This window comes from Camarhynchus parvulus, chromosome 1, assembly GCF_901933205.1.
Source record: "Camarhynchus parvulus chromosome 1, STF_HiC, whole genome shotgun sequence".
Taxonomy (NCBI): domain Eukaryota; kingdom Metazoa; phylum Chordata; class Aves; order Passeriformes; family Thraupidae; genus Camarhynchus; species Camarhynchus parvulus.
In genome coordinates this window covers 106,171,413-106,187,457 of record NC_044571.1, presented here as the reverse complement: position 1 = coordinate 106,187,457, position 16,045 = coordinate 106,171,413, and the positions used below count along the sequence as shown (strand labels likewise).

General features: G+C 38.3%; 1 protein-coding gene across 13 annotated transcripts in view; it reads right to left on the bottom strand.

Annotated features, from left to right (window-relative positions):
* ROBO2 (roundabout guidance receptor 2) overlaps positions 1–16,045 on the bottom strand; it is a 1,013,596-nt gene that overhangs the window by 48,004 nt on the left and 949,547 nt on the right. For all 13 annotated transcript variants that reach the window (XM_030962464.1, XM_030962445.1, XM_030962519.1 and 10 more), the window contains 3 exons: positions 14,173–14,355; positions 5,307–5,349; positions 3,622–3,749 (listed from right to left, as the gene is read on the bottom strand). In XM_030962464.1, coding sequence (XP_030818324.1) covers positions 3,622–3,749; positions 5,307–5,349; positions 14,173–14,355 — 354 coding nt within the window. The remainder of the gene's footprint in view (positions 1–3,621; positions 3,750–5,306; positions 5,350–14,172; positions 14,356–16,045) is intronic.

Below are 16,045 nucleotides of genomic sequence, written 5' to 3'. Positions count from 1 at the left end.
TCTAATTTTCCTTTTGGCATTAGCCAGTACATTCCTTCTTTTCAACAAAAGAAAAACCTGACCAAAAAAAAGTTATTTGTGACACATTAAAGAAAATTTGATATTTTGAAGGGATTTAGGTGATCAGTCCCTCAAAATGGCAAAACAATGTTGATAATGGAGAAAAACTTGTACAAAATCTCCAGTACATTTACCTGAAAACCATTACAGCACATTTAACTAAATATCCGATGAGTTTTCCCAATATTTGGAATCCTATCCCACACTGAAATTTGTATCTTTAATCAGTTAGATTGGCAGTCTCTCTCCTTACTAAACACTGAAGTGACCTTTGCTGGTGGAATACTAGATCTAGAAACTGAGACTAGTGAAGTGTGAAGAATCTAATGATGACTGACATGATGTCCCAAGGAGAACCACAGCTCAGCAGATAACCCTCCTTCCTGCTCTCTCAGAAGTCAATATCTCAAATGGTACTATTTTTACAATTTATTTAGACTCTGAAAAGTTGAATCAATTCCAGAATGTACTTCTCTAAAAAAATCCTTCATTTATACGCCATTTTCTTTCTACAGCCAGATGGCAGATACAGGTTCCAACTGTTAGATCATTCTTGAGATAACGCATACTCCTATAGTGAGGATTTCACATCCTATTCTAGGGATAACAGCCATTTTTATGTACCTTAAGCCCCAGAAAGAAAAGATGATTCTTGCACTTAGTCAAGGGTTTAAGCTCAGTTCCAAACTCAGATGTGGGTTTTGTGCAACCTCAGGGAATACATTTGTTCTCTCACTGTCTCAAAGACTTATCCAGCAATGAGATGTGACACCATGGTCTCCTCACACTGATTTGGTATTTTTTGTTTGCTTTAGTTTTTTTGGGGTTTAGCATTTTTTTCTTTTCCTGGGATGAATATTTAGATCACAAAACTACTTTCTTTTGCATTCAGATGTGCTACAGTGAACATTTACCATGGACCCCGATAACATCTTCAGTCTCAGGGCAGCAACATAATATTAACAATAAATATGGCAATAGCAAATGCTCAGCAGAGATGCTGCAGAGAGATTAAATTTGGGTCTATCATCATGATCTGGTTTTGCATACAGCAGGGAAATGGGTACAATCAAGTATTTAAAATATCTTAATTGTATTAACTTATATCTGCAGATAAATTGCAAGTGCAAAAAATTACAATTAATGCAAACTATAGCCCATATTTCAAAATCATGTTGGTACTATCAGCACATATTTAATGTGCTTTCTAGGGGCAGTACACAAACAGAAATGCATCTATGTGCAAATACAGCATGAGATGTGAGAGACAAATGCAGCCCTATCTTTCTTGCATTTCACGCACAATATGAACATTTCTCCTTTCTACAATCGATTCCGTCAAAGTATAATGGCTTGAAGTTTAGTAAATAAATTCTGTTGTTGATGTATAAAGTGAAGTAAATCCAGCTCAAGCTGTCTGTGTTGGATTTGAAGACCCAAGGAAGTAAAAACTAGCAAAATGCTCATCACTGAAGTGCTCAGACATACATCTGTCTTTTAGTGCATATTTCTGGCAACTGAAGAGGTATCATCTCTATACAGTCATTTTAATATGGAGAACCATTCATGTGTACACACTTGAAAGGGAAGTTGCATAGCTGCCCACCAGCCAAGGACTTTCAGTCATTCTTACTGATAAGATGAGGTTCTCCAGACATTCTGGGAATTTTCAGTACAAGCACAGATTACTTTTTTGACCTCAGTGAGATGTACACATTTAAGCACTCAAAGAGCTATTAAGCAGAGATTTTACAAAGTGCCATAGTCACCAAGTAAAAGTCAAGTGTGATTTTCCCAGCAAGCTGTCATAGCAAAAACACCACACTGTACACTTCAGACCAAAGATGAAGATGCACTTCCCACTGGAAACTTTCCCCAAAACTCTCCAAAATACAATTTTGTTTTTAACTCTTGAGACAAATGAAATAGTGCTGAAATACTTCTGCAGGGAAGCTCTATTCTTGCTGCCTTGGAGATGCAACACCATTTTGTGGCCTTACATGACTCCAAGCCTCACCTGTGCTTCCCACTCACAGCCTTGCTCTCAAATGCCCATCTAGGACAGTGGATCTCACTCTTAAGGGAAATTTTAGGACTGCCTGCTCCAGCTTCTGAGTTTCCAGGGTGAGTGATGTCGCCCTACTCTTTTTTAAATTCTTACAGAATTTTTATGTCTTTAGAGACCTTTTAACCAGTAAAAGAGGCCCAAGCTCCATCTATGTGGTTAATATTCCATCTCTACATGTTAAAATACTTTCAATCTATCTTTAATGCAGAAACATCTAATCTCAGCTTCTGAAGCAGATAGGGACAAGTGATCCCAACCACCCAGAATAAAAGTTTCAGCTCAATTGTAAAGATCATGGGTGGAATTAAGCTGCCGAATTAAAAAACGTAACTGTTATATCTCTTGCATGAATTTGGACCTATGCCTCATGCATATTGAGGCCAAAAATTAAAAACTAATGCTTCCCATTTCAGTTGTATAGAGCCAAATACTAAAAGAAAATGGTAATTTTTCTGTATTATGTGGGCTTAAAAAAGATGGAAAAGTACTGAAGGGTTTTATTTTCAAGATATTCACAACAAAGAAGCTGGCAGAAATTCAGTTGCCTTGTAAATATTATCAAAAGTTTTGCTTGCTCTTAAACATTTTTGACAAGAACTTTATAACAGTTTTATACAGAATATAAATTTAGTGAGTTTTGTTGTAATTTTAAGTCACAGTAGTCAAACCACAGGCAAGAGGCTTTTCATAGGAATGTATAACCAGTATGATGGATGGTCTTCAGAAGCAGATTCTGACCAGCATGCAGAATTAGCTGAGTTATCACAGAAACCACGGAAGTAACAGAGAGATGAGAATATTACTATGACTTTTAAAAATCCCAATCCTACATCTTAAAATTCCCATTTGAGTTAAATGTTTGAAATGAAATAAGCCCTCTAAAGATTCCTTCCTCACTGTAACAATACATCTTTACCTCACTCCCCTAAAGGTGCTCTCTCAAGTCAAAATGGAAACAGAACCTAAAAGATCTAAATAATTCCCTTTTATGTATCCTTTCCTCCAATGAAATAGAAAGTTCCTTAAGATCTTTGAGATTTTCTTCACAGATTATGACTGAGACTGGGAGCAGGCCCTCAGCAGGAACAGGATGGTTCTCATGTCCTTCTGCTGAAGGAACATCTTTCCTGCACCTCCAGTGCTCTCCTCTTATGGACATCCTCCATCCCTGGCTATACTGCTCTGCATGGCACACTGCTCTTCTCCACAAAAAAGGGAATGAGGTTGAGACACAAACACATTTTCCTTTGACATCATAATCAGACCCTGTCTCACCAGTGCGGGACAAATTACAAACCAGACCTACATTTTTAGAAAGTAAAAAGAGATAAAGCGAAAGGAACATTTTCAAGTCAATTTTCAATCAAATCTAGAAAGAAAGAAACACACAGAATGAACTGTAATGATAAAAATATTACACAGCATTCATCATGGATGTTAACTAATGGAAGCCTATTTTATAATATTGGGTGACTTAATAAAAGGAAACCTACCTCCACGACCAAAATTCCCAAGATCATTGGGTCCACTAGTGCTGTTATTTACTGGCAGACTAGTGGCAGGCCAAGAGTCTGCAAGCCAAGGATAACTGGGGTCACTGGCATTCAACAGACCTGGTCGACTGCAGCAGAATAAGAAAAAGAGATATACACACAAATATATACATATATATAAAATTACAATACCGGTGAGATAAGTAGTTATGGAAGAGGGCATATCACTGTTCTTCTAACACCATAGGTAACTATCAGTTTAGGAGACTTTAATTTATTTCAAATTACAACTGTATAGCCTTTGATGATTTAAAGACCTTGAGCAGTTAATTAAGGTTATATACAAATCAACTTTGTCAGTAGAAGAGGGACTAGGCATCCATCGTGACTCTGCCAGAATCCAAATGAACTCCGTTGTCTGTGTGAAACAGGAGTTAGGCAGCGCCATCATGGGATCCTATGCCAGGGCTGAATGATAAATTACCACCTCGAGGGAGCCATCACTCAAACTGATTGCTCCATATCAGCCATTTCCAGGACTTTGGGCTACTATTTCTTCCTTCCCTTGCATCCCAAATGCATGCCTGTCATCTACAGGCTGGTAACTCTTTCTTCGAGCACTCTTGGATGGTTTAGAGGCAAACAGGTTTGAGGAGGATTAATGGGAAGTCCACAGCTATCTCTGTGCACCACTGCTGCATGGCTTTCATATCCCTGTAATTCCCACTCTGAGAGCAGTGTTAAACAGGGAGCATGGTGAAAGAGGAGGCACATTTGGGCCACAAGGCACTGCGTCTCTCTCACCCCAGGATAAACCCAAATTTAGCAAGGCAGGTGGATTGTTTGTGTTCGTGTTCAGCAGGGGAAACAAATCATTTGCTGCAGACACCCTTTCCTGCCACACAAAAACAAAAAGCCGTCTGCAGTTCCGTGTCTTCCCTGGGTTATTAAAGCACTGGTGAAGTTGGAGCAGCATCTCCCATCACTGAGCATTCCAGACCCCTGCCTGGAACAATCCCTAAGAGAAACATCCGTTTCTATGGAAACGGCAATAAGACGGCCCAGCCGCATTCTCGCCACATCTACTCGCTCTCATTAGGCCTAATCTCTTTTTGCTAAAATATTGATTAAACAGGAGATTGGAAGTTATTACCAGGGCCTAATTACAATCTCCATATTGGCAAAGGGAAAATAGATGAGGATATATGGGCCCGTTATCAGCTTTTATCAATTTCAATTGAGTAGCCAAAGTTGTGGAATCCAGTCCTATCAATCTACAGCCTATTCATCATCCATGAATCATTTATTTTGTGATCGATTAAGTGTAATTGTTCACTCACAGCAATTTAGGGGGAGCCAATAAGGAGTCTTAAACAACAGCAACTTCATTTGCTAATGTCTAATTAATGCAATAAACATCCCAGTAACAAATGAACACATTCTTTTTGATATTTACTACTCATTTCTTCCGGGACATCTGGGAGATATGAAACATCTGGGCTTGTTTCTTCCAAAGTGCACAACAGATAGGTCATTAAACCTTGTGGTAAGCTACTTAACTCCTCCTAGAGCTATCAGTCTTCCCAATGATGGGCTATGACCCAAGTGCATCACCTATAGCATTTTTCAGATCCCTTACTTTAAAAACAAACACAGTGGAAAGGCCTTTATACAAAGAAACATACCTTCCATTGCTCATTAGTCCTCCATCTCCTCTTTGGAAGGTGACTGTGTTTTGGTAGGAAAACAAACAAACAAACAAACAAACAAACAAACATACAGACACACATATAAGACAGGGAAAAATCAATTAGTAATAATTAAAAGTAACAATTCAAACTGCTCAGCGTCCGAGGTCGGAGGTCTCTTGGCATCATCCCATAACAAAGTACAGAAATGACAAGAAGAGGCTCAAGCACATTGGGGCTACAGGTCACTTAGGATTTCACTGCACATTACTGATTGCTCTGTACCTTGCAAGGCAAAGCAGCCACCTGGGCAAAAGGCCTGAATTCACCACAGGCCCCCTCATTTGACTTTGCATTGCAAGTCTGAGCCATGTGATCAAATTGTTTTCTTGGCATGCCTCTGCTTCAGTACATAATGACATTGCAGCAGTGAGTTAATAACATCATGTCGTAATGCAGTAATATAATGTCACCACACAAATATGTCATTTCCCAGGACAAACACAAAGAGGTGGCAGCTCTATTACAGCTGAAGGGATGGAAAAAAGCATCCAGCTGCACCTTTTCCATTAGAAGTATAGTTTAAGAACCAGCACCCACACATAAATGCATACATGTCAGCGCCACCGGGAAGAAAAAAGCATTTCCAGTCTTCCATCCATGGGGGATGCCAAGGACATAATCAGAGGGAGACAACTGTTTTTATCTCTCCATTCACGAGTGTTTGAAAAAAACCAGCCTCTCCCTTATCTATCTATTAACAGGATTACATTTCAGAGCAATATATGTAAACCCACATTACTGGTGAGATGCTAATTGACAACACTTGATGATCTTTTCTGAAACACTGAAAAAATATTTTGAATCAAGGCCAACAGACTACTCTGGTTCTCAGTGGCAATATCCCATTATTTATTGTCAGGCATAGATAAGGCAGACTATTAAATTATGCCAATGTCCTGGACACCTGCAGCCTTAAAGGCCTCTGACTGGATGAGGATTTGAATTTCAGTGAGGAATGGAAGAGTTGTGACCAGCTAAATCTAAAATAGACCTTCATTTGGAAATACTATTTACCTTTGTAAGACAGGTGGTCCCATCAGTAAATTATAGCTCACAGAATATTTGCAAGATTTACCAAGTATTAGTCCAAACTACACTAACTCAGGATTAGGCTTTCTATTACACACTATTCTAATCAGACAAAATGACTACAGCCAATAGAAATTCTGTGTTCATTAAAAAAATAAGCAATGACATAAAGCCACTGGGAAAACTCTTCTGATACCGTCTAGAATCCTTGTTACTTTATTAACTCCTAGAGTAATTTCACAGTGTACATTCAGCAAAGGGGACAAAACTGGCCCCTCTGGAAGCTCTGCTGGAAGAATAGTAGGGTGATTAATTACCCTTCACTGCACAGCAGACTAATACCAATATCAGAAAATCACTGCAGTCAGATGTCACATCAAAATGGTTAATAGCTGAATTTTGAAAGGGTGTAATCAAACCAATTAATGAAAAGAAAATCAAAATGCAAGTATGGAAAGTACTAAATAAAGGTCTGCTTTGAGAAACAAGACATGGTAAAACATTGTGGGTAATTAATTTTAGAAGCAATGCTACTTTCATTCACGTGGTATCTAACAGGCTGTCAAATGACTTCCACTCATTGCTTAAAAGTGAATAATCTGAAGTGCTGTGCATATCATATGTGATTATGCCAAGATGTGGGGACTGCCTGGCTTTGTTTCCAAGTATCTTGGTCAATAGCATATTAGATACTGTTTCCTTCCTCCTCCTCTCCTCCAAATTTAATACCTGATTTCTCCAACTTTCTGCATTTGTCAAAGTGACAAGAAATAAAGAAAATGAGAAACAAAGGCTTTGATTGTTGTTTTGATAACAACCCTTATAAATAAAGTTTACGGATCTAAGGGAATTGCAATAAAACATATTGTCTGAAAACTGCTTGTATTAATGCTCTTGTTTAGACTGTCATCCATCAGAAATTATTTTGAGGTAATTTTGTTGCCCCTCATATAGCATGTACAGGTGTGTGAGCTTTTAAATGTGCATTTCATATGAAGAAGAAAAAACCCAATAATATTTGTGGTCCACACCATATTTATATTCCTGCGTACCTTTGTAAAGCAAAGCTAAAATTGAGGAACTAGCAGGAGATTTCAGCAATGTTTCCCTGACATTTTTTATTTTCTGGGCAGGAGAGTATGGAAAAACTCCCAGGCATGCCATGAGAGCTCCATCAAGAAGACATGACATAGAAACCTCTTTGCTAGAGCCATAATTGCTGCAGGTTGGCTGAGGCATAAGAGATTGCTGAGAAAAAAAATAAGGATCACAGAATTTGCTCCTTTTTCTTCTGCGTGTCCTAGTGGTAGGAACTGTTTCCTGTTTTGTTCGGTTTGTTTTTATTTCCTGTGTTAAATCATCTTACACTCTCCCAGTATATATGCATCATCTTTAGAAGAAAGGTTCAGCTTGCAGTGACATTGTTTTTCCTAGGGAAGACTGAGGGAAACAGGTTCTTTTGTTTACCCTTCACCCTGTACACCAATGGTCAGCATGGTCATAATCTCAATGAGAAAATAAACCAGAAAGCATTTTATTTATTTAATGTGCTCGGTGTAAAATGCTTTGGAATATCAATTAAGCTCGCCAAAATTCTTCGTGAAGTGTGGCCATGTCACTGGGATGCTACAAAAAACCCTCATATTCCTGATGCCATCCCTAAGTGGTGCCTTTCTTTTAGCATCAATGTTGTGAAAGGCAAGACAGCTAACAACAGAAGATATGGTCAGGCTGCCAAAAAAAGCACTATGTTTATCATTCCTGCCATACATTTTGTCAGCATTTTTTCCTGCAGTTTGATTTCTGCAATTACAAAACAAGTCGAAACGCCTGAATAGGAGCATACTTAATGCAATGCAGGCTTGTAGATGTCACTGTAAAAATAAAACACACAGACAGCTGGCTTTATTCATCCTGTCTCCACTTCAAAAAGCAGCGGAGCAATTTCAAGGGGCAATGTAAGAGGAGGGAGGGAAGGATGTCCCTATCACTGACCCACCTATCTTCCTTGCTTTTTATCACCAAGGAAGCAAAAAAGCTCTTTCAGCAGTCTTTGCATCTGATACATGTTCTTAGAAAGGCTGAAGACCTGCAGGGATGAGATTGGTTTTCAAAAGAAGATGAAAAAATAACCTCTGCATAGAGAGATTTTGAAGGAATCCCCACCAGCCTATACTTCAAGGACTGCAAAAATGCAGAAATATAATCCAAAGTGCATTTTAAATGCATAAATATTTCAGGAAATTATATTGTATATATTTGTATGAAAACCAGCATATGTTAAGGAGCTTTTCACATGCTTTTTATTAAATATATAAGGAGGTACCAAAACCATTTACTAATATTATCTGACAAGGTTAAACCTAATCTTCATGCCTGCTAGAACTGGAAAAATATGAACGTATAGTAAGTCGACATTCTGAGGCAAGGAAGCTTTAGAAAGCTTTAGAAAGCTTTCTGTATGCCTATCTCTAGTAGGCCACATTTTCCTACTGCAAATGAAAACTTTAATGTTGCCAGCCAAGTCTCATTCCTTTTACTGATAAGCTGTTCCTCAAATACGAATGTAGATTAATCCTCTTTTAATAAGCATTAACTCAGAACAGATAATCAGCACATAAAAATTCCATCAAATCTTCTGTCTACCTTTGGATGATTCTGTCACATAGTTTATCCTCATTTAACAGTTTCAGGAGTTGCACATAATATGTGTAACATTCCATGATTCTCTATCTATTTTTAATTCATTTTCTATTTACTGGGTTTCAAAAAATCTTTAATCCCAAGAAGCACTAGTCACTAAATAAGCTTACCTATTTGTAAGTTGAAATACATATTTACTTTTTTCGTATGACTGATGGCCTAGACACTTGAAAACACCTGAATACTCTGGTGAGTGGGTACTGGCACAGCAAGTTTGAGGGCCGAGGAAAGATAAGCATAAAAAAAACAAACAGAAACCCCCAAACAAACAAGCAAACCCCCAAAATACCCCACCCAAACAGTGCAGTAGTACTTTAGCTTTCACACAAACTCACAAAAGTGAGACCATTCTTTATGTTACAGGAGAAATGGTTGAAAAGGGATGACAGTTGTCTTTAGTGTCCTTGTGCCAGATTTGGTTTTGCTGAGAGTATGGCATGGTCACAAAGATGCATAGTCCTTGTACAGATGGTGACATTACTACTTACCAACAGTAATCTAACAAACATCTTAGCTAAATTTTGTGTTTTGTAGCACTGATATTACTGAGAATCAAGGCCTGGCGAGTCATGGTGGAAAGGGAAGGGGAAGAACAGTGACATACAGAATTGTGGCTCAGTAACTACTGGAGTCAGTTCAACTGAAAATAGCTAAAAAGATTTAGCTGTGATTATCAATGCCACTTTATTTGTGACCATCTGAGCTATTGATCAGAGCTTATGAGAATATTCACAAAGACAGAAAGCTAAAAGTATTGAACTCGATCAGTTATTCCGCCCTGACACAAATCTTTACAAACTGCCTGACATTCGCTGTTTGCTCTTCTCCCACACATGTTCCAGTGGTACAGTCTCAAAGCAGAAATTGTACATCTCAGGAGCCTAGTAACAGAATACAAATAACAAGTGGTCCTAGTGAATGACCCATAATCTGCAAATGACCCAAAAGAACATTTTTTAGCAAGTAATTTAAAAACTGCATGAATTTGGACTTTTAAACAACTATTTTTAGTGTTGTATTTTCTACACACAGGCAAATACAGATGAAGAAAAATAAAACAAAAATATTCACATCAGAAATAACAGGGGATTTTTTCCTGAGTGTGAAATGAAGTAAGTATATAATTGTTACACTAATAGATTCAATTCTGTACCTAATAGATTCAATTCCCTACCACACATTTAAATCTGTATGTTCAGCAACTCTCTGAAGGAAGAATTTAAAGCAGATGTCAGAACAAAAAATGTGTACCTTCTCAAAATCTGAGTATATTAGGATAAATTCATCTTTAGTAAAACTTCACTGACAGCTGTCTCTGAGGAGATTCTGAAAGCTACATACCACTGTCTAAATAATTGTATCTAAACTCAAACTATTTATAAGCCATAACTTTGAAGGGAACAACATACAGTTGTGAGTGTCAAACCTACACAAGCATGTCTTTCTGAATGATATTATCAAGGGCAAATTCAAATATTAGAGAATTAACAAAGTTTGTTATGGACCTCTGGGTCTAAAGATAGGAAACATGCACTATGTTCTGTCATAAGAAAAATACATTTTAAAATTAAAAAAAATAATTTTGGACTCAATTACTGGAGGACTTAGGTCCTCCATTCCTCCAAAAGTTAGTACAAGCCAGGAAATAGAATAGTTCTAAAAAGTCCACAGGATGTCAAAACTGCTTTGAAAAAGGAACATTTTTGGCAGTACCTCTGATATATCCCAGTTGCCCAGCAGATGTGGATCAGCAGCATGAAATCATGCTCAGACCCTGTGGCTCCAGCACAGCCCTGTGTCATGCCAATGCATGCCACAAACAGAACAGTAAAAATGCACCACAGTTCAAGACAGCTCATAGAGGCACAGTCATAGGAACCAAATGCAAAGATGTATTATTTAGTTTTGGAAAAACTGTGCTGTGCCTCAAAGAAAAGGCAGTAAAGTCTTTAGGGTGGGATGTGTTGTGCCATAGCTTACAGTAACCTGACCAAACCTGCCTGGAAGCCAGGGGAGCAATCCTGAGCCCCCAGAGCTTTTCCACAAGGACATTTCTCCCTCACAATGTCATGGGCTCCTGGGCACACACCACCACCTTTGGTCATCTGCTCTGTCCTGCTAAGCTGAACACAAGCTGTGGCTGAAGACAAGCAAGAGAGTGAGAAAGCAGCTACTGAGCATGAGGAGACAGCTCTGGTAAAGGCAACTGAGGGGCCAAACTACACCCAAAAAACTTGACAGGCTTCTGCTGGAAAACACTGAGATTTATCAGCCTTCAGTGCTCTAATGCTGAGGCACAATCATTTTTGAACTTCTAAATCTCAATATTAGGTACAAGAGCAGAAATGAATTGTTTGTGGTAATTATTATTAATAATTATATACCCTATTTTTCCTGTGGGTATTCATACACTGAATAAAGTGGTTGCAACCTGCTGTTTCAGCCCCTCTTCATTTATCCTTCACATATCTTTAATCATACTTATGATAACAGTCTACGTATGCTATCTTTTTAAAGATAAGAAAAATAGGATACCAGCTCTGAGCTGAGTAGTAAGAGAAAACCATTTCAATTTCAAAACCCTGTAAAGTCAATGAATGAATCAGTTAGTGATTAGATTGCTTGAAGGTCTAAAAACCTCACAGCAAGGCAAACATGTACATAATTGAGAGCTGAAGTAGAAGAAAGTTTCATTTCTCCACTTGGATCTGCTAAACTCAAAATCAAAATTCAGTTATATATGAATAATGCTCATTTGTGTTAAGTTATTTCAAGCATCTGGTCCTGAAAATTACTTTCAAAACTGCATTTCAGAGAGTCAGGTGAGTTAAGTATGCAGATTTATAGTGACAGAGACATTATTGGTGGTAGATTTTACTTTTCCCTGGAATCTGGAGGAGAATGAATGCTACATTTTTATCACAGATAGGCAGCCAGAGTATTTCTCCTTATGCTTGGTTTTAATTCTTCATATCTCACATGTTCATAAACACTTTGATAGCTAAAGCTTGAAATGGTGTGTTGGTGAGGTAAGAGACAGACTAATGGACAGTACCTGCAGGGGTGAAGGTGAAGGACTGAACTGCAAAACAAGAAAGCAAACACATTGTGAGTTACACACCCTGACACAAAGAGCCAACTGCAGGGCACGAGCCTCCTCTGGAAATCACTCAGTTGGGGATGAATATCATAAGCAGGACATAACAGCTGAGCTTAAAGCACCAACCAGCCAGCAGCCAATGAGAAATGATGGTTGGGAAGATGAGCAGTGGAGTTTGACAGTCACATTTGAAGACTCTCTGTGAGGACATGCTGTACTCCAAGCTGTAAACATTAGGATGAGCTCTGAAGCATGATCTGTTGTCCACTTTCCTTGCTGAAAGCATACACAATTTCATGATGCAATCGATGTTCACATCACACTTAGATGCAGCAAACGCCGTGAGAGGGAATGAGTTGCACAAGACATGCTGTTCATAATTATTTACAGCTATGCTCTCCAAGTTGTAACAGACTGCTCTCAATTCTCCCTCACCCCAATATGCCAACTCACATACAGGGCTAATAATCCTCCTTTTTAAGAAAAATCTAGTCTCAGTTTGTGTCCAAAACTTTAGGTAGGACTACTTCCTAAGAGAAATAACAGCACGGCTGCCTCTAGAATGAAAAAATCTTGGGGTCTAGAACAATATTTCATGTATAAGTGTTTGAGATATATATTAACTTCTCAGTGAAAACAACCCCACCCCTCAGACAGTAGAAGTTACTGCTATTAAATGAAAGAAAAAAAACCACCTTGGGACAAAAAGCAAACCCATGAATGACAGAGATCATGTGGTGACACAAGGTGAGGTTCCACAAAAACCAAGAAGGACCAAAAGCCACCGGTCTCCCCTTCCTCTCTTTCCCCTGCTCATCTTGTCCTTTCACTAAGCCAGTGGAAAACAAATGCAGCAGGAAGGATTGAAAACCAGCATGGAATCATTTCCTGCTGGTTCAGTGAGCCCAGTCAGGACACTGAGGAGTCTGACTATGGCTGAACTGAACTGGGAACAATTTGGCTGTGACTGATTGTTGGTTTTTGGCAAGTTGGTGCTCAGCCATTTAGGGAACCTGAGTCCTTGGTTTCTCATTTGATAACTTGTAAATAGAAGGGCACTTGTGTAACTTACATGTGATATAATGTAAACATTAAATATGCTCTGTCTTCAACTGGGCAAATATTTTCTCTTTTTAAAGTGTTAATAAGGACTACAAGGGAACCTAGTGTAATATTTGAAGAATTGGGGTTTTTGTGTGTTAAACTAGGCTTCAGAGTAACCCATTTTATGACAGTTCACCTGACTTCCCAAAAATTCATAAGAATCCTGAAAACAGAATATTATACAAAATAAAGGTTGGGGAAAGATGAAAATATTTTCATTTGGCAAGACTATTTAATTTTCCAAATGTAGTTTTCAAAAACTAATTTATAACTGGAACAAACATTAAATGAAAGAGAACGTTCAAAGATGTTCTGCCTCCAAGACAAAACTGTTTATGGCTTCTGCCTTAGGTAAACTTTTGACAACACTTCTCTGTCTAATACATCACTCTTCCAACTACAGGTATGAAGTCACTGATTAAATACCTTCATTTATCTGCCATGCACATGGCTTCAGAGACATGGAAATGCACAGGAAAGAAGAAGGAGAAGACAAAATCTCTAACTTTCCTTGTAAGGGTCTAGTCTAACTCATATTTGAGCACACAAATTATGCTGCACTGCCAAGAGAGTGCCTTCTGAGAAAGGGGCAAGAGGAACAGCTAATTCTCTTTGTACTTTTTTATGCTAGATGTGCTGGAGATGTAAAAATACTGCCTTATGATAATGATGAAATGTGGTACCGAGCGATGCATTTAAAGCTTCTCATACACCAGCAGTTTCACAGCATACATTTAAAACAAGCATACAGAAGTCACCCAGGACACTTTTTGTAAGTTCAGTGTGGTTTTTAGGTAGGTTTAGTAGCTTCTGTTCTTTTTATGCTAGCATCTGCTGAGATGGCAATAAGGTCACTGCTCTTACCAGCATAATTGCTGAGCCCCTTCCTCTTCTTTCTCCTCCAGTACAGCCAGATGCTGAAACCCATGAGGATGACCCAACATGCACCACCAATGCCAGCTATGAAGGCAGGCTGCTTCACCACATCAGTGATTTGCTCAGTTATGCTGTTGTTATTTTCGGTGATGACAACTTCGTTGCGACCTCCTGCACAAGAGAAATTGAACAGAATGTGGTTATTCTGGATTCTGCAACACACAGTGGAACAAATTAAACACACAAATTAAAGGGTTCTAAAAAATAGTAATGGATCTCAAAAGAATTACCCACAGTAGAAGAACTTTAGGAAGTAGCAATGCACACCACAATCTCAGTGTTTCTAGAGTAAATCCACAGCCATTTTGCAGATATATATTTGCAAAGACAGACCCATAGCACACTCCCTAGTAATCTAACAGATGCCAATCCAGAGCTTTTTTTTTAACAATACACATATTTGTTAGTTTGTTTTTCCATAATTGTAGACAGAATGCAATAATGAGAAAACTGATCACAGGAAACTGATAAAAAATAAATCAAGCAATCAATAAATAGCTTTTTCCAAATGAGTAATTCAGACACAAAATATGCTACATTTGAAGAAGGCCAAAAAATCTTACTCAACTCATTTTTTTTCCCTGAATGCTAGCTTCCAAATTTGAAATTAACAATAAAATAAATACACTTTCCACTAGGGCAAAGATGCATTTTCCAGCAATTATTTCAAGGGGAAAGCAGTTCATACAAATTCTAAATGTACCATCTTTAACACAGTTAACTGTAAGCACTGAACAATCACAGCAACAGATGGTATTTTTTTCACCTAGAATATGCATGCAAATTCTTAATATCAACCTGCAAGAAATAATTATTACTTGGAGTACCAATTAAAGTGACATGCATCAAAAAATTACTATATAGAATCTTAAATTATATATCACAACAGAAACTGCAAATTACAGTAGATAGTCCTGTTGGTTTTTTGCCCCTCTTTCTCTAAAAGGGAACTTTTCTAAAAGAAAAAGCTTGGCATTTAGCTTGAAAACAAATGCCCATAAAAATCTGAATGGAAATCCAGGAAATGCTAAAGCATATAGTTCCAGGGCCAGCCCTTTCAAATTGTCAAAAATAGTTACTTTTAAAATTAGGAAATGCAGAACATATTTTTCTAAAAAAAACCCCTAAAATTTTATTCTATGCATATTTTATATAAACTGCCCACATCTGCAGTTTTGAAATTCATGAAAGATTATCCATCATTTCCAGTAAAAGCATTTATATAGCTCAATCCTTGAAATGTTTATGCAATATTACCAGATGCCTGCATGCACGCTGAAGAGCTGCAGGAGTAGCTACTCTATTGAGACAAAGAAGATGCAAACAATATGATTCTCAATTATGAGAGTCTATCACACACATAAAGGTAGTTGAACATTGCAGTAAAACACTGAAATAGTCACTTGGAGGAAACTATTAGAAGTATTGTATCATTGAGCCATGCTGTGAAAATGTATATTCATTTTCTATAATTCAGCAATGCTTAGATGCACCTCTTCCAGCAGAGCAGCTCGCTGGCTTCAGCCTAAAGGCAGCACTCAGGGTCTCTGGTTGGAGCAGATCTGAGAAGTCTGACACTTCCAGCCCCATTTCCACAGACACCTTTTTGCAGGTGACCCAGATTTCACAGAGCCATGTTTTAGAAAAGGGTCCCCCTTTGAGAGGGTCCCTCTGGGACTGCCTCTGCCCAGCACTGCCCCTGGCAAGATGCAGCTTCAGGCCCTCAGTGGTGCTCAGAGCTGGGCTGGGTGAATCAGGGAGAAATGCAGTGCCCTGCATGCCATTGCTATCACACTGCTGA